Here is a 20,114-nt window from a genome sequence, read left to right on the forward strand (position 1 = left end):
GGTGAAACCCCGTCTCTACTAAAAATACAAAAAAAATTAGCTGGGCATGGTGGCACGTGCCTGTAATTCCAGCTACTCAGGAGGCTGAGGCAGGAGAATTGCCTGAACCCAGGAGGCGGAGGTTGCGGTGAGCCGAGATCGCGCCATTGCACTCCATCCTGGGTAACAAGAGTGAAACTCCGTCTCAAAAAAAAAAAAAAAAAAAAAAAAGAACCTGGGTTTTGAGATATCATTTCTCTAGTTTGTAAGTGGTGATAATAAAACATTTCACAGGATGCTTAATGACTAAATGAGATAAAGTACTAAAACATTTGAGCACCATTCCCTGCAAATAATAGATTGCAAAAATAACTATACAGGTTCATTACATTAGTGAGCTTAATAAGGGGGAAACAGGGCAGTTCTTAAACATTTGATGAAAAAGAATTTCTAAAGCCAAAAAATAACGACTGAACAGAAACCTCTGTCCCAGCAGACAGAATTACACACAGTAAAACTGAATGATCTGAAGGACCCCCAAAAGACCTGACCTACCTAACTCACATCTTTGCCAAGCTACAGTGTTCCGTGGGCTCTCTTTCACAATATAGGTGAGGGAAATCATAGAGTTCTCTAATTCTAATGTAAATGTGTGTACCACATCACTCTATTTACAATAATTTTTCTCCAGCCTATCTCCTATGCCACAGTCAGTCAACTCTCCCCTTCGCTCTCCTTATAAGTTGTGCATATCCCTAACATTGCTCATGTCACTTACTGTTATTACACCACTATCTCCAGGGTGATTATAGTTCTCTTTTTTTAAAGAGTAATGTCAGTTTCTTTATATTAATTTAACTGAATTTTAAATTCCAGGATAGATATGCAGGAGAGCTTCTTATTCAATTTTGTGATCCTGGTACCTAACAGAATGCCAGGGTTAAATGATAAGGGAATGATGGCAACTTTGAACTACTTTATAGAGAGTGGAAAATGTCTAAGTCATTATAGACAAGATGGAAAAGGGATCTGGAAAGGAGATGGAAGAATATTAAAGGTGGATTTCATCATCCCTACACCTTACAATCAGAAAAACTAACTTTTCATCATGTTTAATGACAAGTATTGCTCTCTGATAGCTATGTAGAATTTCTCACTCTCCTGTGTTATGAATATAGTATATGTTACAAGAGAAATAATTTTTTTCCAGTTATCTTATTTCCTATTAATATCTACCATTTAAAGCAAAATATCTAGAGCGGTACTAATTAACAGAGTATCCACTAGCTTCTGGTGTCTGTTCAACATGTGGACTTCAGGTAGACTAAATTGAAATATGCTTTAAGTGCAAAATACACACTGTAATTTAAAGATTTACCATAAAAAATCTACGATATCTTATTAATGATTTCCTTGCATGTTAATATGATAATACTTTGGATATATTGAATTGAATACAATGTATTATTAGAATTAATGTTACCTGTCCCTACTCTTTCAATGTGTCTACTAAAAAGTTTAAAATTAGATATGTGATTCACATTGGTCAGCACTGTTCTAGAATAAATTCTCAATATCAGCTATTTTAGTGGAATAAAACCACAGGTTATCTGTTCCCCTTGTGTTTCAAGAACATTTATGACAATATTGCTTTGAAACTAGCCATGAATGTCTGAAAGTTACATATAAATGAAACAAACCAGTTTTCAAGCATATATATATTTTAAATATGAAGATCTAATCAGGCTATATTGGAAGAGAAGATTTTTTTAAAACACTCTCAGTTTCAAGTGTTATCTTCATAAGACTCTCCCATTGGTATACAGTTAGGCACTTTAATTTTTTACACAAAGTCTAACTCTGTCATCCAGATTGGAGTGCAGTGGCACGATCTCAGCTCACCGTAACCTCCTCCACCCAGGTAGCAATTCCTCAGGGATCTAGAAATAGAAATATCATTTGACCCAGCAATCCCATTACTGGGTATATACCCAAAGGTTTATAAATCATTCTACTATAAAGACACAAGCACATTTATGTTTATTGCGGCACTATTCACTATAGCAAAGACTTGGAACCAACCAAAATGCCAATCAATGACAGATTGGACAAAGAAAATGTGGCACATATCCACCATGGAATACTATGCAGCCATAAAAAAGGATGAGTTCATGTCCTTTGCAGGGACATGGATGAAGCTGGAAAACATCATTCTCAGCAAATTAACACAGGAACATAAATCCAAACACCAACTGTTCCACTCATAAGTGGGAGTTGTACAATAAGAACACATGGACACAGGGAAAGGAACATCACACACTGGGGCCTGTTTGAAGGTTGAGGGTTAGGGGAGGGATAGTATTAGGAGGGATACCTAATGCAGATGACAGGATGATAGACGCAGCAAACCACCATAGCGTGTGAATACCTATGAAACAAATCTGCATGTTCTGCACAGGTATCCCAGAACTTAAAGTATAATAATAATATTAATAATTTTTTAAAGTATCCTAAGAAGTTTTCTTCTTTTTAGTTTCTCTAAAAATATAACAATTCTCTCAAAAATAAACATTGAACATACCAAACATGTATAGACAAATCATATTTCCTCAGGCTGCTGTACTGTTTAAAGTGATAGGAATACCCCAATAACATTGCACTGAGGATAAACCTATGGATTTTCTTGGCTGTAGATAACCTGCTAGAAACCACAAGTTGTACCTATGACAAATTGTGCTATATTCCTGTATCAAGAATCTGCCTCTGGCCTGGCATGGTGGCTCACACCTGTAATCCCAGTACTTTGTGAGGCTGAGGCAGGTGGACCACCTGAGATCAGGAGCTCAAGACAAGCCTGGTCAACACGGTGAAACCCCATATCTACTAAAAATAAAAATATTTGCTGGGCATGGTGCGGGGGAAGGGGGCCTGTAATTCCAGCCACTCTGTAGGCTGAGGCAGGAGAATTGCTTGAACCTGAGAGGTGGAGGTTGCAGTGAACTGAGATTGTCACCATTGCACTCAGACTAGGCAATAAGAGCCCAACTCCTTCTCAAAAAAAAAAAAAAAAAAAAAAAAAAAAAAAAAAAAAAATCCACAGAATCCACAGTTAATTAGTTAATTTTTAATCCTGATTTTACAGATCACTAAAAGAAAGCAGGAAAATATATGGCAAAATATGACAGCACACCAAAATGGCACCCTCTCCACTGAAGCTTCAGACTTCCTCTTGAATTGTTTTATCAGATCCCCCAGCTGGCAGCACTGGCTGTCCCTGCCCCTCAGCCTCCTCTTCCTCTTGGCCATGGGGGCCAACGCCACCCTGCTGATCACCATCCGGCTGGAGGCCTCTCTGCACCAGCCCCTGTACTCCCTGCTCAGCCTCCTCTCCCTGCTGGACATCGTGCTCTGCCTCACCGCCATCCCCAAGGTCCTGGCCATCTTCTGGTTTGACTTCAGGCACATCAGTTTCCCTGCCTGCTTCCTGCAGATGTACATCATGAATTGTTTCCTGGCCATGGAGTCCTGCACATTCATGCTCATGGCTTATGATCGTTATGTAGCCATCTGCCACCCACTGAGATATCCATCCATCATCACTGATCAATTTGTAGTCAAGGCTGCCGTGTTTATTTTGACCAGAAATGTGCTTATGACTCTGCCCATTCCCATCCTCTCAGCACAACTCCGTTACTGTGGGAGAAACGTCATTGAGAACTGCATCTGTGCCAATATGTCTGTTTCCAGACTCTCCTGTGATGATGTCACCATCAATCGTCTCTACCAATTTGCTGTAGGCTGGACTCTGCTAGGGTGTGACCTCATCCTCATCTTCCTCTCCTACACCCTCATTCTGCGAGCTGTGCTGAGACTCAAGGCAGAGGGTGCTGTGGCAAAGGCCCTGAGCACATGTGGCTCCCACTTTATCCTCATCCTATTCTTCAGCACCATCCTTCTGGTTTTTGTCCTCACACATGTGGCTAAGAAGAAAGTCTCCCCTGCTGTGCCAATCTTGCTCAATGTTCTCCACCATGTCATCCCTGCAGCCCTTAACCCCATTGTTTATGGGGTGAGAACCCAAGAGATCAAGCAGGGAATCCAGAGGTTGTTGAAGAAAGGGTGGTAATAAGGATAACTAAATCTCTGAATATCTAAAATAAGATAAACTATTCATCATTTAATGAGTGAGCGGGCTGAAATTCATATCTGTGAGTTATAACCTCAAACTGGGTACACTGAATATTGTATGTGCTTTTCAGAAACATCAGTTTTATTAAGTCTATTTTTCTTTTTACCCTTTTCTCGGAAATATTCTTGGCCCTCTCTCATTTTATTTCATTCTTATTATCATATTTTGTCCAAAACGTTGACATTCCTTAAAGCAGATTTTAAAGTGAAAAATTTATGTTTCTGAACACACAACTCTTAGTATGTCATTAATTTTATATTGTTAAAAATACAACTGTGGTTATTTTGTTGTGTCTGTTGTGTATAATGTCCTTTTATTCTTATATTCACAAAAGGGAATATATTGGGGGAAAAAAACACAGTAGCTGAAATTTCAGTCCTCAATCGTGAAAGGTTCCTACTGGTCTGTAATTAGATCTTTTTCTCTCACCTTTCAACTATATCATTGCTATTCTCTAGTTCTCTCTCCGCCTTTCTTTCTTTCTCTCTCTCCCTCTTCTTCTCTTTCTCTGGAAGACAAGGTAAACTTTTGTAATGCGCATTGCAAGGGAGCAGAAGTTTTGCCCTGATTCCTCACATGAGTAACAATTATCAATGAGTGTTATTGCATAAGTGAGATTTCTGAATCCTCCTTCCCAGTTGCTGTGATTAGAACATTTATCTTTCAGAGCCAAAATATCACAGGTTTTGGTATGCAAACAAAGCTTTGTTAATGAGTCAAAGGATTGCTAGGATTGTAGCATATAATCCAGCAATAATATTGACGCCTAAAATATCTTTGCTGAACATTATTTTTTCATTAATTGAACAGCTGCTAAGCACACACTGTGTCCTGTGGATTATGTTAGTTATTCAGAAACAAAAATAAATAGAACATTGTTATTGACTCGAGGACCTCAAAATTTGGGTAGGAAAAATACAAATATGCCTTCCAGAACACATTCTTCTAACTGTAGACCAGTGAGGAGTGGAATAAAAGACATGTATGGGCAGTAAGATACTTGACCCTGTAAGAAAGCATTAGATATAGAGAAAGTCTGGGTAGTAGGCCTTGCACAATCACACACACACACACACACACACACACACAGAGCACAAAAGTTGGGTCTTGCCTGGGAAGAAATCAAATGAAAGAAATAACTCTACTTCCCATTACTCATCCAATACCTGAGAATAGTAAGCGATTTGTTTTTGAATATTCTTCTAAATACAAGATTCGGTGTTTCACCAACAACTTACAAGTGTGTATCACTTGTTTTGGCCACACAAGGGAAAATTTTCAAGTATCTAATGCCAAGCCTGTCCCAAATGTCTGGGTGTTTTTAATGTAACCAAAAGCACCTGAGATTAAGCCCTGTCCTACTCAAGCAGACATTCTGCAGAGCTCTGTCCATTCATTTCTCTTCTTCATCTTGTAAAAAACTAATAATAAATTAGCACTTAATTCCTCTGTTCCTGAATATCTCATAACCTACTGATTGAAAAATAAGCATGTACAACATATAAGAAGAGATAATTAAAAGCATATAATCAATAACTTAATTTGAAATTTCTCACAAGTGAAAAGCCATCTGTTAAGATCCAACTAGATACACCTTTTTCTTTATTACCCAAACAAGGAGGACTCCCTGAAATCTCATTCTCTCAAACATTTCAACATAAGAAAAATGTTTTGGCTATAAATGTGCATGACTATATACCTATGGAAGAATCTTACAATTATAAAGATATAACGTGCTTGTAAGGTCAATTTAAGCTACTATTTCTTAGGGTATATTAAAAGTCTGAAAGTTTTCACAATATGCCATATTAACATGTACTCATCAAAACACCAAACTTTGAGGACTAAGACTCATGTCATTGCAACATTAAATTTGTTTGTATAACAAGATCACATTGTTTGTATAACAAATCTAGATGTCTACCATGAGCTGTTAGAAAGTAACCTCAGGTGCCAGTAAAAGGACACACTGAGGGATTCAGAGTACGTACCACCCTGGGACTAAGAAAATTTTCCATAAGCCTTGTCTTCCAAAAGAACACGGCAAAACATTCATATTTTGAAAATATTTGCCTGAAAATGTGTTCTGCTTTATTTATACGTAATTTTTAGACATTTATGGACAATGTCAAAACAATATCAGCATATATTTACTCGAAAAACAAGATGAACAAATTATGGTTTTATCTCACAAAAATAGCTAATATTAATGCAGATTTCCTCTAAAACTGTGTGCAATATGAACCACATATTTAATTTTAAACTTGTTAGTAGACATATTGAAAAAGGAGAAACAGGCAAAATTAGTTCTAATCATATATTTTATTTAGTCCAACATTTCAATAATGAAAATATTATCATTTCAACACATAATAAATATAAGATAATCATTAATGTGATATTGCACATTCCTTTTCTGTACTAAGTCTTTGAAATACACTGAGCATTTTACACTTAAAGCACATTTTAATTCAGACTACCCAGACTGCAAGCATTCAACAGCCACGTGAGGCTAATGGCTATGATGTTAATCAGTACCACTCTAGAAATTTTGCTTTGAAAGTCAGATATGGATAGAAAATAAAGTTGATTAGAAAATATATATTCATCCTGTAATACATCTTATATCATAATATAATACACTTATATTTATGTTATTTTGTTTCAGCTATGATTTTTCTTTTTTATATGTTTTGCCAGGGAAGTCGGAGTTTTATAGGAGAGTAAAGATTTTTTTTTTTAAATGTTGCAATGACATGAGTGCTAAATCTTAGAGACGAAGGTGAGAAGATTTATTTTAAAAAGAAGTTTCAGTTACTGGCTTTGTAAGACATATGGTCCTGAAATCCCACAGTGACAGACTTCAAGAAGAGCCAAACCTAAGATCCTAAGGAAAAATGTAAATGGATATTTACTCATCACAAGTAAGGGATATTAGCATTAGAATAATCAATGGACATTAATTTGTTAAAAAATTTTAGAAGGTAAATAATAAACATAACCTGTAATTAATTAAATTGTTCTTTACATCATTTACACACACATAGATATGACTATTTGAAACTATTTTTTGCTATATTATTTTAATAAAATGTATTTTATATGAAAAGTTTAATAGTGAGATTGTTATAATATACAGTAAAGCATGAGTAAGCTGTCTCTTTAAATCAAATTGCTGTTATTCATAAAATGAGGAAACTCAGATTATGCTGGTGAGACCTTATATTTTCCACACATTACATATGAATTTTAGAATTGTGTTTTCTATTTCTGTGAAAATCGTCATTGGTATTTTGAAAGCGATTGCATTGAATCTGTACATAACTTTGGGCGGTATGGACATTTTAACACCCATTATGTTGTTTGCATATAGGGACAATTTAACTTCTTCCTATGGTAGATAAGATTGCATTGAACTGTGATCTATATAAGGCTTTATGTAAGAATATTTGGAGCATACATTGTGTTAATAATTTGATTCTTTCCCTAAGAAGTTGTTAAAGAAAATAAGAAACAAGATGTGCACATAATATACACTTTTATTCATCAAAATAACTAAATATATAAAGCATCATATTAAAGCTCTAAAATATATAAAGTTGAAAAAAATGAATAAAACTCTTCACCAGACTCAGAGGAGTTTATAATCTACTACCAAACGGAAATAAACACATGACTCAAGAAGGTCAGATTAATTCTATGGAGGTAAATAAAGGAAGGGTTTGTAGAGTAAGTACAGTTTAAACTGAGACTTGTAAGATAGGCATAGCTTTTCAAATGAAAAGAGTAGTGTTGTTTTTTATGTGGAAGAGGTTAATGGAACATAGACTTTAAAAAAAATTAGTAGGAGCATAATGTGAAAAAAATGAGCTACAAGCTAATTTGCATGACAGGTAAATGGAAGAGTGAAAAATTTTGTATTTTAATTAGCATCAGTCTTTGAAGTTAAGCAGGAAGGAAGATAGAAATATGGAAATCAAAGCTATTGTTTTGGTGAAAGACAATACTATAGAAATAATAAATTGGGCCAGGCATAGTGACTCACCCCTGTAATCACAGTACTTCGGGAGGCTGAGGCAGGTGGATTGCTTGAGCCCAGGAGTTCAGGACCAGCCTCAGCAACATAGCAAAACCCCATCTCTACAATAATAATAATAATAATAATAATAATAATAATAATAACCAGGCATGGTGGTGCACACCTGTAGTCCTAGCTACTTGGGAGGCTGAGGGCTAAGGTGAAAGAATCACCTAAGCCCAGGAGGTGGAGTTTGCAGTGAGCCAAGATTGTGGCACTGCACTGTAGCCTAGGGGATAGAGTAGAACCCTGGCTCCCTGCCTTAAAAAAAGAAAAGAAATAATAAATTGGCTTATAAGCCTTCCAAAAATAATTTGATTATTATAGATTAGGAGATATTCTGAAATGACTTATAAAATAATATCTATGAGGTGCTCAATTACTAACAAAAAAGGGACCTGGCTACTAAATGTTAATTAATCCCAAGAAATATCGGTCAGTATCTAGGTCCCACCATTTTTAGAGCATGATCAGTATAAAAATTGCAAAGTGTTAAACATACTTATCCTTATTCTAAAAAGTCACTAATTCAGATGTCTGGATCCTATAGGAAGCTATACTGGCCCAGAGACAGGATATAAGGATTGAGACAAGAGAGCTAAAAGTAGGATGAAAAATACAGTTTAACTGTATACCTAAGACATGTAGGAAAGAATAGGAATGCAGATGGTGTCAGAAATCTGATGGAAAAATCAGGTAGGGTAGTATGAAGTCAGAAGTTGGCAAATATATCTTTAAAAAAGGACACAAATTTACTGAAAACACACACGCATACACACAAATATGAGTCATCTTAAGATGTAAAAAATCACTAGGAAAAAATAACTATAAGAAATTCACACTCCATATAAGTACCATTAGATAAAAATATTAACAAGATCTGTCAAGGAGAGAGGAGGCAGTGGATGTCTCATGTTATTCACTCTACATAAAATCAAAGTTCTTGAGTCAACATCTATATCTCCATGAGAGATCCATTCACGGCAAAAAAAAAAAAAAAAAAAATTCACACTGAGCTGCATCAGGGAGAACCAAGACATCTGACAAATATGTATTTATTAAACAACAGTGGAATTTAAAAGCATTTAAAATAATTGGAATTATATTTATCCTTTATTTGAAAAACCATTCTAAGCCCCTGTGATTATGGCTTGTCAATTTATACTCACATAGATGAAGTCAGGAAAAGCTTCCAAATAATTCTAGAATGTCAAAACACTAAGATTCCAGTCAGTGCAAGAAGAAGCTGGAGCAAAGAAGTGGATATACGTATAATCAATTGAAACACTGAGGAAAGTCAAATCTAAACTTATTCTTACAGTAACAATTTAAATTTTCTATGCATCATAACAATTATTTCCCATTATCAATTTCTGTTTTCAAGGTCAGGTCTCATTCATTTTATTTCTTACAACCTCCTCAGCAGGTTCTGGATTCCCTGCTTGATCTCCTTGGTTCTCACACCATAAACAATGGGGTTCAGAGCTGGGGGAATGAGGTGGTGCAGAATGTTGAGCAGGATGGGGACGTCAGGAGAAACTTTCTTCCTGGCCAGGTTAGTGATGAGCAGAACCAGCAGGACTGTGGTGAAGAAAAGGATAAGAATGAAGTGGGAACCACAAGTACCTAGAGCTTTGGCCATAGCTCTCTCAGCCTTAATCCTTATCACAGTTTTCAAGATTAAAAAGTAAGAGAGAACAATGAGGATGAGGTCAGAGCCCAGAAGAGTCCAACCTATGGCAAACTGGTAGTGCTGATTCAAGGTGGTGTCATCACAAGAGAGTCTGGAAACAGACACATTAGTACAGATGCAGTTCTTGATAATGTGTCCTGCACAGTATCGCAGTCGAGAAGAAAGTATGGGGATAGGCATAGTAAGAAGGCCATTCCTGGCCACAACAAAGATGGCAGCCCTAGCCACAAATTGATCAGTGATGATAGATGCGTATGGTAGTGGCTTACAGATGGCCACATAGCGGTCATAGGCCATGACCATGAATGTACAGGACTCCATAGCCAGGAAACTGTTCATGATGAACATCTGGAGGAAGCAGGCAGGGAAGCTGATCGACCTGAAGTCAAACCAGAAGATGGCCAGGACCTTAGGGATGACGGTGAGGCAGAGCACGATGTCCAGCAGGGAGAGGAGGCTGAGCAGGTAGTACAGGGGCTGGTGCAGGGAGGCCTCCAAATAGATGGTGATCAGGAGGATGGCATTGGCCCCCATGGCCAGGAGGAAGAGGAGGCTGAGGGGCAGGGACAGCCAGTGCTGCCAACTCTGGAAATTGGGGAAACAAATGAGGAGGAATTCAGAGACTGGGGAAGTGGAGTGGTTGCTGGGTAAAGTCATGAAATAAATCCTCAGCAGAGAAAATTTCACCTGAAATTATGTTTGATAAGACATAGGAATTAGAAATAGAAAACAAAGCTGTTAAAACATTTGCTAACACTTTCTAATTTATAAGATGTATGAGATACAGATGACCAATCCCAAATGAAGGCAATGCTAATAGTAAATCTTAAATAGTGGAATGCTTAGTAAATTATTTCTGAAGTAAATTTAGAAAAGCAAATAAAACAGACTAAAGGTTTTGAAGAAAAATGATAGAAATTACCTCATTAAAACAAATTGTAAACTATAAAAAATTCCAAATGATATTGACAAAACAAATTGAATAATTATGGATCCTACAGGCTAGAAATACCCGTTTATAATCTAGAATTAATAAATATGTCATAAAATAATTTAATTATAGGGTCCTTTCAGTAAGTAATGCATAATTTGTTAGATGGGGGAAAATAAGTATTTCTCTCTTTTTATTATACACCAAAGGATATTTAAGATGGGAAAAATGTATGATATATTTCCAATCCTATTATAAACTTGAAGAAAATAAAAGTAAATATTGATTAAATGTATAGAGGAATTCCCAATCTCCCTATCACTCTGACATATTGTCCTGTGGCACAACCCATCCTGGACATACTTAATCCAAGCCTGAACAAGTGCAACTCCATGTTCCTATGGAAAGTTGTGCTCAAAGGTTATGCTGTTGTCATTAAAATTTATAACCACTCATCTGAAATGAAAATTTAGTACACATATTCATGACAATAACCTTCTCTGGTTAATTCGTTACTTTATCCACTTCCAGCAATTTTTCATATTTTCTATTCTTTTCAAATACCAAATCTCCTCTTCTCTCAGATAACCTAACTGCTTCATAAAGACAGCAGAAACATCAGATACAAGTCCTCTACTTCCCATGATAGACTCAAAAACTCATCAACATCTACATCCTTGCTTTGCTTTCCTCATTGTATCAGCAGAATCGAGAATCTATCCTTCCTCTGAATGGCAATCCTTGACCTCACATTTTGATTCTATTCACCTTAGGAAACCTGGCTCACGAATTATCCAGCCCATTTCCTGTGCATTCAACCTCTTCTAAATCCTTCCCATGGATATTCAAAATGTTCAAGTCTCTCACATCTTAATTACTTTCTTTATCCCACATTCTCATTTGGTTAAAGATCATGATTTCATTTTTTTGGAGAAATATACTAATCTCTTTCTTCTTCCTATTTCACACCCAAACTTTTAAAGGCTCAAAGAAGGCAACGGACATCTAAAAAGGGACAAATGACTGTTGATTCAGTAGTCCAATTGAGAAGTGATCAGTGTATGAACAAATAGCTCTGGGATGGCTGTGAGGATAAAGAAAAGGAGCATAGCTGAGAGGTATAAATATAATGATAGTGATAGAAATACAGTGATTACACTAGTTGCATAGAAGAAGAGAAGATAGAATTCTAAGACTGCACTGTCTGTTCTGTCTCAAATTACTAAAGTAAGTTTCACAAAACAAAAAATAGGCTTTGAAAAGACTTGATATATGTTGTGGAGTCAGAAATTATGGATCCAATTTTGATGTGTTGAGTTTATTGGCTCTGTAAGCTATCAAAATATATGTGAAATGAAATGTTAGAGAACGTAGTTTAAATTCCTTTGAAAGTTAAAGAACTGGAAATCATCAACACACAACATATAGCTCAAATCATAGGACTTTAAATAGATATAATTACAGAGAATATATAGATTAAAGAAAAAAAAACATAAAATAGAATCCTAAGAAATGCCTATCCTTAACCTTAGGACCAGAAGAGGTAAAGATATTGCAAGAAGACCAAAAAGGAATGAACTGAGACATAATTGAAAATTAAATGGAGTGGACAGACATGCTCACATGAAGCATTTCAGCTATATGGGAAAGAGATTGTCCATTGCATTCAGCAATTAGGTAATCACTGGTGATCCTAGCAAACAGTTTCATGTGAGGAGAGAAATCGAATGGGGGAGGACAGGGAGCCAGCAGGACTGCAGTGAATGGACCTCATCAGAGATCAACAAACAGCTTCACATGGAGGGAAAACTAAATGCACAGGTAGTACAGCATGTATCAATGCAAAGATTTTTTTCTTTTTTTTTTTTTTTTTTACAAAAAGTAATGTGAATACATTTAAACTGAGGGGCAAAAGTCCAGGAAGAAAAATATGGATGATTAAAAAGAGGAAAAAAAGATAAAGCAACAGCCTTGGAGAGACAACTACTAGTTCCATTTAAATACTGTACAAAACACGCCACTGCCTAACGTTCCCTCCTCTCCTTCCCCAATCCACGGTAAAACCTCTGAAGTACATAGGATGCATTTTCTGTCTTTTATCCGATACTGTTTTTACAATATCCAGAACTTAATAAATTCTTAATAAATACTTGTGGGGTAAATGTTTCATCTTTATTTCAACTAAAGTAAGAAAAAAATAAAAAGGAAAATATTAACCAAAGAAATCAGGGAACTGATGGGGAAATCTAGGCAAGCCACAGGAAGAAGCTCAAGATCATAGGAGCTGAGTGGGCTGTGGGCCAGAGGTAGGGACAGTGACCCCACTAAACTCATGCGGAAGCTTGGGTGATCTTAGACAAGGCATTCAACATTAGTGCTCTCTGGCCCCAAAAGCCTGGCACTCGATGGAAGGGATACCCCTGATTCACCCCACTGACCTACTAGGTCATTTGCCTTCATACATACAGCACCACCAAACTACCTGGTAGTTCCTTCAAATGGAAAAGAATACCTTAGAGATCTTGCAGTCCACCACGGCAGAATATATCCCATCACCCTAATATATTCTTATTTCTCGCCCTCTGCTCATTCTGTTTTCTGTAGTCCACTATCTCTGAGAGATCACTTCCTTAACTTGTGCTTTTTCGCACCTCTTATGTGTAGTCCCTATGTACGACCATGCTTCACAATTCCCAGATTCCAATCCATCCTCTTCAAGCCCTCATTCCTTTCTCACATTGCAGATAATTGTTCTGATCAAATTCATCTTCTGTTACCTGGCTTTTACTAAGAAGACTGTACTTAGTATAAAGAATACGAGACAATGGATGAAAAGGAATAGTAGTAGAGAAAAAGTGGTTAGGTACCTGAACATACTGTCAGGTGGAGTTACAGACATAAATATGAGTCAAACTTTTGATATATTCTGTTAATAACTACTATAAAGGAACACTGCACTAACAGAAGTAACAGTGATCAGAGAGAGATGGTTAACTTGTATTCTGCTTTGCTTTTGTTCAAATATGCTTTGAATATTGTGTCCAATTTAATTCTTCTTGATTTAGGGACCGCTTCTGAAACTGTACCTCACAGAACAAAAGGACCCAGAATAAAGAAGATACTAAAAACTCATTATAAGAAGCATTTAGGAAAGTGTAGATATTTTAACTAAGTGAAGCCTTCCAAAATATATGACTGACCTTCAAGGGGAAGAAGAAAAAACTAGGGCTACTAGGAAAAAATCACAGGGAAGTCTGTTTCTGCTGCTATAAATCATGTCTAATAATCAGAGGAAGCTTTCTCTCCCATTAACACTGGAACACGTCAGGAGAAGGCAGTGAGTACATTTCCTCACCAGCTCTTGCCCTGAGCCTCAAGGACCGGGGTGCCCTGTGTCATATTAAACTCAAAATGCTGTCCCAGAACCCTTCTTTTTCCCTTCTAAATCCCTAGATTGCTATTTCTGGGAACACGTGCATGAAGTTCTCAGCCACAGAACACATGGGATCCCTTGTATGCAATAACATGAGATTGCTGAGACTATAAAAGAGCCTTCCAGCAGGAAACTAGATTTCTAAATCCTCATGCATCCAGTATCAGAACTCATAGACTTTTCCTTCTTTTTTCATGGGGGCCAATATAAGCATAAGGAGAAAGTCTCCTGTTGAGTCCTCCAGTGACCCAGGGTCTCCTGACCCAACACAGCATTGTTCCCCTCCCTTATCCATGAAACTTACAGAGGATACAACAGATTAAGTCCTGCTTGAGGAATCAGCTGCCTGCATCCAGTTACCAGAGCAGAGACTGCTTCTGAATCTAGCAGGTTTTATAATCTACTGTCGGTTCCTCACACTGTCCCATCCCCTTCTCTGAGCCAGCTGGGAGTGGTAGTTTGGGATGCTGAGACATGGCAGCTAAGTTAAAAGTTCCCATGAGAGCTAGGCTGGAGTGCAGTGATACAATCTTGGCTCTCTGCAACCTCTGCCTTCCAGGTTCAAGCAATTCTCCTGCCTCAACCTCCCTAGTAGCTAGGATTACAGGCACCTGCCACCACGCCCAGCTAATTTTGTTATTTTTAGTAGAGAGGGGGTTTTATGGTGTTGGCCAGGTTGGTCTCAAACTCCTGACCTCAAGTGACCTGCCTGCCTCAGCCTCCCAAAGTGCTGGGATTATAGGCATGAGCCACCACATCTAGCAGAGAACAGGATTTAAATATGGGAGAGAATTCAATTCTGTGTCTATCTGCTTGACCACACAGACCATCCCCTTAAACATTTGCCTATTCTACATTCAACACTGTCATTGCACTGTCACTGCCACCATACCACCACTCTGCCACTGCCAGCACATGTGCTGCCCTGACACTGCCTGAACACACATCCAAGTGAGGACTTTCCTGCCACTTCCCTGATGAAGCACTTTTGCCAGCACCCTCCATTGGACTGTTGTTGCCAGGGGACTGAGAACACCTTGACTCCTCCAGTGTAGTAGGTGCTTAACTTAGAGGGGCAAGAGAACAAAGTCAGGGGCCTGGTCCCAGCCCCTCAGGGTTAGAGCACACAACCCAGGAGTGCTGAGCTGAGTCTTGGCCCCCTGAAAATATCCAGAAATGAAGCCAGTTGACTGAATCCAAATTACATCACAGCGAAACCCTCAGGGACACCAAAGAATAAAACAGCAAAAAGCCTCATCCTACGGAGAAATTCAAAGATTCAGGGAACATCAGCCAACACAGAGGAGAAAAAAAACAGCATAAGAACTTATGGTGGCAGGGGCAATGAGAGTGGTAGTGTAACAGCATGGTGGGGTCCATGCATACATGCGCATTGGCAGTGGCAGAGTGGTGACATTGAGGTTTGGGTATGTGTGTGTACGTCGGTGATGGTGGGGTGTCAATGTCTACATGACTCTAGCAAAGCAGCGGGGGCAGGCTGCAGGTGGGCGCATGCCAGTGTTGGGGGACTTCTGCCAAAGCTGACAATTAGGTGGAGTCTATTGGTGAAGGAGCTGTGGCAGTTGTCACTGGGAAGCTCCCTGATTTGGCAACTGAGGCTGTGACACAAGCATGTGCAGCCATGCTGGGACCCTGGGAGAGACTGGCAGACAGGGTAGCACTCAGATCAGACTTGCCTGGTCCCACAGCTAAGATATCCCTGTTCCCTACAAGTTCAACAGCCAACAAGGTCAAAGACACCTAGAGGAGCATGGCAAGCCTTGGGGGATGGGTGTGTCTGACTGTGCTCCACTGCAGCCAGTCCCATGCCAAACCTTCTGGGCTCCAAATGGATTGGAGTCCTGTTCCTTCCACATATCCAAACAGTTGTCCCTGATAGCTTGAATGCTCATGGAGGTTGTGGGGTCCCCTGCAGCTAGGATTGCAGAGGCCCATGGAGAGTGGGCCACATCATGCCTATATAACTCATCCCTTCCCCAGGAGCCACTCAAGGCTAGAAATGAGTCCTGGTGCCCAGAAACCCCATGCAGGGTTTTCAGCTTCCTCCTCCTTCAGCCCAGGCCTGTGTCCTCCCTCAGTCTGCTCTCAACTCTTTCCTTCCAAAGATCTGCCCAGAGTGTGTCAGTCTTCTTGATGGTTTTGTCTCTTGATGGGAGAAACTCTTCATGGCTGTGTCTAGTCAGCCATACTGGCTCTTCTCTATTCTGCTCTCGTCCTTATGAATACCTTACTCTTGTTTACCTCGGACTTAATTTATTGTTCCTTTTCTAAATTATTAAGTTGTTAACTTAGATAATTGATTTTACATCTTTTCTCTTTTCTAATATAGGCATTTAAAGTACAAATTTTCCTGTTTTCTCTTTGGCTGCATCTCACAACTTTTGCTATATATACTTTTCAATCAGTTTGAGATATTTTCTAACTTCTTCTGTGATTTCTTACTTGATCCATGGGTTATTTATATGTATTTAGTCTAGTTTCCAATTACTTCGCTCTTTCCATGCTATCTTATTTTCCAATTTAATTCTGTATTGATAAGAGAATATGACCCTGCACACACACCAAAAAAAAAAAAAAAAAAAAATTCCCTGCCCCTGCTCCCTATGGCTTTCCAAGCCCCCGTGTGACATTACCAATAAGCCCTAAGTTCCCTCATCCAAAGGATGAAAAGCCTCCCTCCTACTACCTATTAGAAAAGAATCATTCTACTATAAAGACACATGCACACATATGTTCATCGCAGCCCTGTGTACAATAGCAAAGACCTGGAACCAACCCAAATGCCCACCGATGATAGACAGGACAAAGAAAATGTGGTACATATACACCATGGAATACTATGCAGCCATAAAAAACGGTGAGTTCGTGTCCTTTATAGGGACATGGATGAATCTGGAAATCATCATTCTCAGCAAACTGACTCAAGAACAGAAAGCCAAGCACCGTACATTCTCACTCATAGGTGGGTGTTGAACAATGAGAAAATGTGGACTCAGGGAGAGGAGCATCACACACTGGGGACAGTTGGGGAGGGTAGGGGAGAGACAATGGGGGGTGGGGAAGGAGGGGAGAGTGGGGAGGGATAACATGGGGAGAAATGCCAGACATAGTATGCACCTAAAGTAAAATAAATAAATAAATAGAAAAGAACTTCATTTCCACATTTTATACTTCCTCAGAGGAAGGTTATTCTTCCTCTCACAAGGGGGACACATGGGAGTGAATACTTTTCTCTCTGGTCTCTTCTCTGCTTGGTTTTCCATATGGGAAGAAGGGTCACTAACACAATTGGGCAGAGACGGATGGGAGCAATGAATGCAATGGATGGGGTTATCATGTTTCCAAAGTACAAAACATGTTCTAATCTGTTTCACTACCTGCCTCATGGGTATGTAAGGATGGTAGTAAACTCTCTTTTTTGTATTAAATACCATAGCCTAAACTGCATAAGAGCTTGTGACCTGGTTTTTAGAGAGAAACATGGAAAACAACTATTCACTATTTTGCATTTTATATTCCACTAAGGTTTCATTTATGAGATTTTGCAATGGCCATCAGATGGCTGGATAATTGTGCTTGGAGTCTACTTTTCAAATCAAATTGCCTCATACGGTTACTTTTGTTTTTTTAATGAGTATTTATAAAACAAACATATATGAAGTACTTGGTATTACTCCTTCTTTATCCTAAGCACAGATGTAAACAAATTAAAAACACAAAGAGATACCTTTTAAAATAAATTTACTAGACACATATATATATATTTCTTCCTTGAAAATAGAAATTACATTTCATTATTACTAGAAACTATTACATTCACTTATCCACTTACATTTGTTTGAAATAAGTAATACTAATATTGCAATAAATGTTTTCTCACACTGGCCTTCTCAGCTGCTTTGAAGAGACCCTATTGGTACATAGAAGCCAATGATCTGGGGCTCCCAGCACTAACTCAGAGGTTTTGAAGACATTGTAAACCTAAAACCAACCAAAGAGTGGGACTTTACAATTACAATGTTGCACAGCCTATCAATGGACAAAGGCAAGAAAGATGACACATCCAGAACTATCATCTGTTTCTCCCATCCCCAAGTCCTACTGACACAGGGAGTAGAGAAATGTTGAAATCAAGAGCAGAAGAAAAAATGGCAAAAATAGTCACAAATCCAGGTATCCAGGTATATACCAATAAGCCAAGTATCTGTGGGTGTTCTTTAGTATGGCACTAGTAAGATTAGAAGGACTATTCACTGTAAAATGGTCTATATTCATGTATCTACACCAGTCATAGGGTCCTGGACGTGTGTCTCCAGAAGGCGCCTCTGAAGAAAACTATGAGAATATGTTCAGATCAATTCTTTTGGGTAAACACGCTGAGCACTCGCTGGCGGATCTGCTGAGTCTTCACCCCATAGACAAGAGGATTGAGTGCAGGTGGCACGAGGAGATACAGTGTGGCCAGAAGAACATGAACATGATGGGGTACATGGTGGCCAAAGCGGTGAGTGAGGAAGGAGAAAATTCCAGGGACATAGAAGATGAGAATCACACAAACATGACATCCACATGTGCTAAAGGCCTTAAGTTGGGCCTCACTCCCTGGTACCTTCAGCACTGCCTGGAGGATGTGGGCATAGGAAACACCAATGGCCAGGACATCCAGCCCAACCACAAGCAAGGCCACAGTCAGCCCATAAGCTTGGTTCACTGTGGTTGCTGAGCAGGCAAGTTTCACAACAGCCATATGTTCACAATAGGCATGGCCTATGACGGTGGCCTGGCAGAAGATAAGTTTTTGCAACAGAATGGGGAAGGGGATGAGGAGGAGTAATCCTCGCACCAGCACCGCCATTCCAATGCGTCCTATGACCCCTGGATGCAGGATCGTGGAATGGTGCAAGGGGTGACAAATGGCTACATAGCGATCCAGAGCCATGGCCACAAGTACCCCCGACTCCATGGAGGAGAATGCATGGATGAAGAACATCTGGATCAGGCAGACAGTGTACCCAATCTCATGGGCGTGAACCAGGAGCACTGCAAGGGCTTTGGGTGCAGTGGAGGAGGCCAGAACCAGGTCGATGGCAGCGAGCATCGACAGGAAGAGGTACATAGGTTGGTGCAAGGAGGAGTCCATCCAGATGATGAAGAGAATGGTAACATTGCCCACTAGAGCAAGGAAGTAAAGGATGCCCATGGGCAGTGCAATCCAGTGCTGGCTTTCCTCTAAGCCCGGAATCCCTACCAGGAAAAAAGAAGGCTGGGGTAGCCTCCAACTGGAATTGCTAAGGGCCATTATCAATGGCTTGGAGAGGGAAGAGAAAAAAGAAACCAAAGTCATGATTTCTGCATTCCTGGTATGTTATCACATTGCCCAAATGTGGCAACCATCTTCATGAGAAGAATAAAGTGACTTCAACTGCAGCCAAAGGAAATAAAGTTAGATGCAGGGAAGAAAATCTCCTTTGCTGGAGATACTTATTTTACAGGTGAGACAGACACACATCTGAATTAATACAGGCTCAGTTTTGTTTAGAGATAAGAGTAAACATAAGCTGCTTTTGGAGAGATGCTTAAGCTCTACTATTCAGTTGTTTATATTTTGGAACTGTCTTTTTCAAAGAGTTATTTTTATCACCGTCTTGGCATTACTGAGGACTGCAAATCAATCTATTGTTTTTGAAATTAGTCTTTCTCAGTTTCCATGACATGTAACTCCACAGCTATTCTTCCTGTTGCCTCAGTCCCACCATTTTCTCTATCTCATTGTGTCACTGATTCCAGCGA

The 20,114-nt window shown here is 38.9% G+C and overlaps 3 protein-coding genes across 3 annotated transcripts; 1 reads left to right on the forward strand and 2 right to left on the reverse strand.

The window, feature by feature from the left end:
* Positions 1-3,157: 3,157 nt before the first annotated feature.
* On the forward strand, positions 3,158-4,179 carry OR56A3 (olfactory receptor family 56 subfamily A member 3). The gene has a single exon (XM_003923346.3). It carries the CDS (start codon positions 3,158-3,160, stop codon positions 4,103-4,105), a length of 948 nt encoding a protein of 315 aa, XP_003923395.3. The 3' UTR covers positions 4,106-4,179.
* A 5,475-nt stretch (positions 4,180-9,654) lies between these two features.
* Positions 9,655-10,596, reverse strand: LOC101028889 (olfactory receptor 56A5). The gene has a single exon (XM_003923347.2). The coding sequence runs from the start codon at positions 10,594-10,596 to the stop codon at positions 9,655-9,657; it is 942 nt and encodes a 313-aa protein (XP_003923396.1).
* An 8,036-nt stretch (positions 10,597-18,632) lies between these two features.
* LOC101027618 (olfactory receptor 52L1) lies at positions 18,633-19,722 on the reverse strand. Its single transcript, XM_003923345.4, has one exon. It carries the CDS (start codon positions 19,666-19,668, stop codon positions 18,679-18,681), a length of 990 nt encoding a protein of 329 aa, XP_003923394.1. The 5' UTR covers positions 19,669-19,722; the 3' UTR covers positions 18,633-18,678.
* Positions 19,723-20,114: the final 392 nt, after the last annotated feature.

Source organism: Saimiri boliviensis, chromosome 6 (genome assembly GCF_048565385.1).
Source record: "Saimiri boliviensis isolate mSaiBol1 chromosome 6, mSaiBol1.pri, whole genome shotgun sequence".
In the NCBI taxonomy this organism is placed as follows: domain Eukaryota; kingdom Metazoa; phylum Chordata; class Mammalia; order Primates; family Cebidae; genus Saimiri; species Saimiri boliviensis.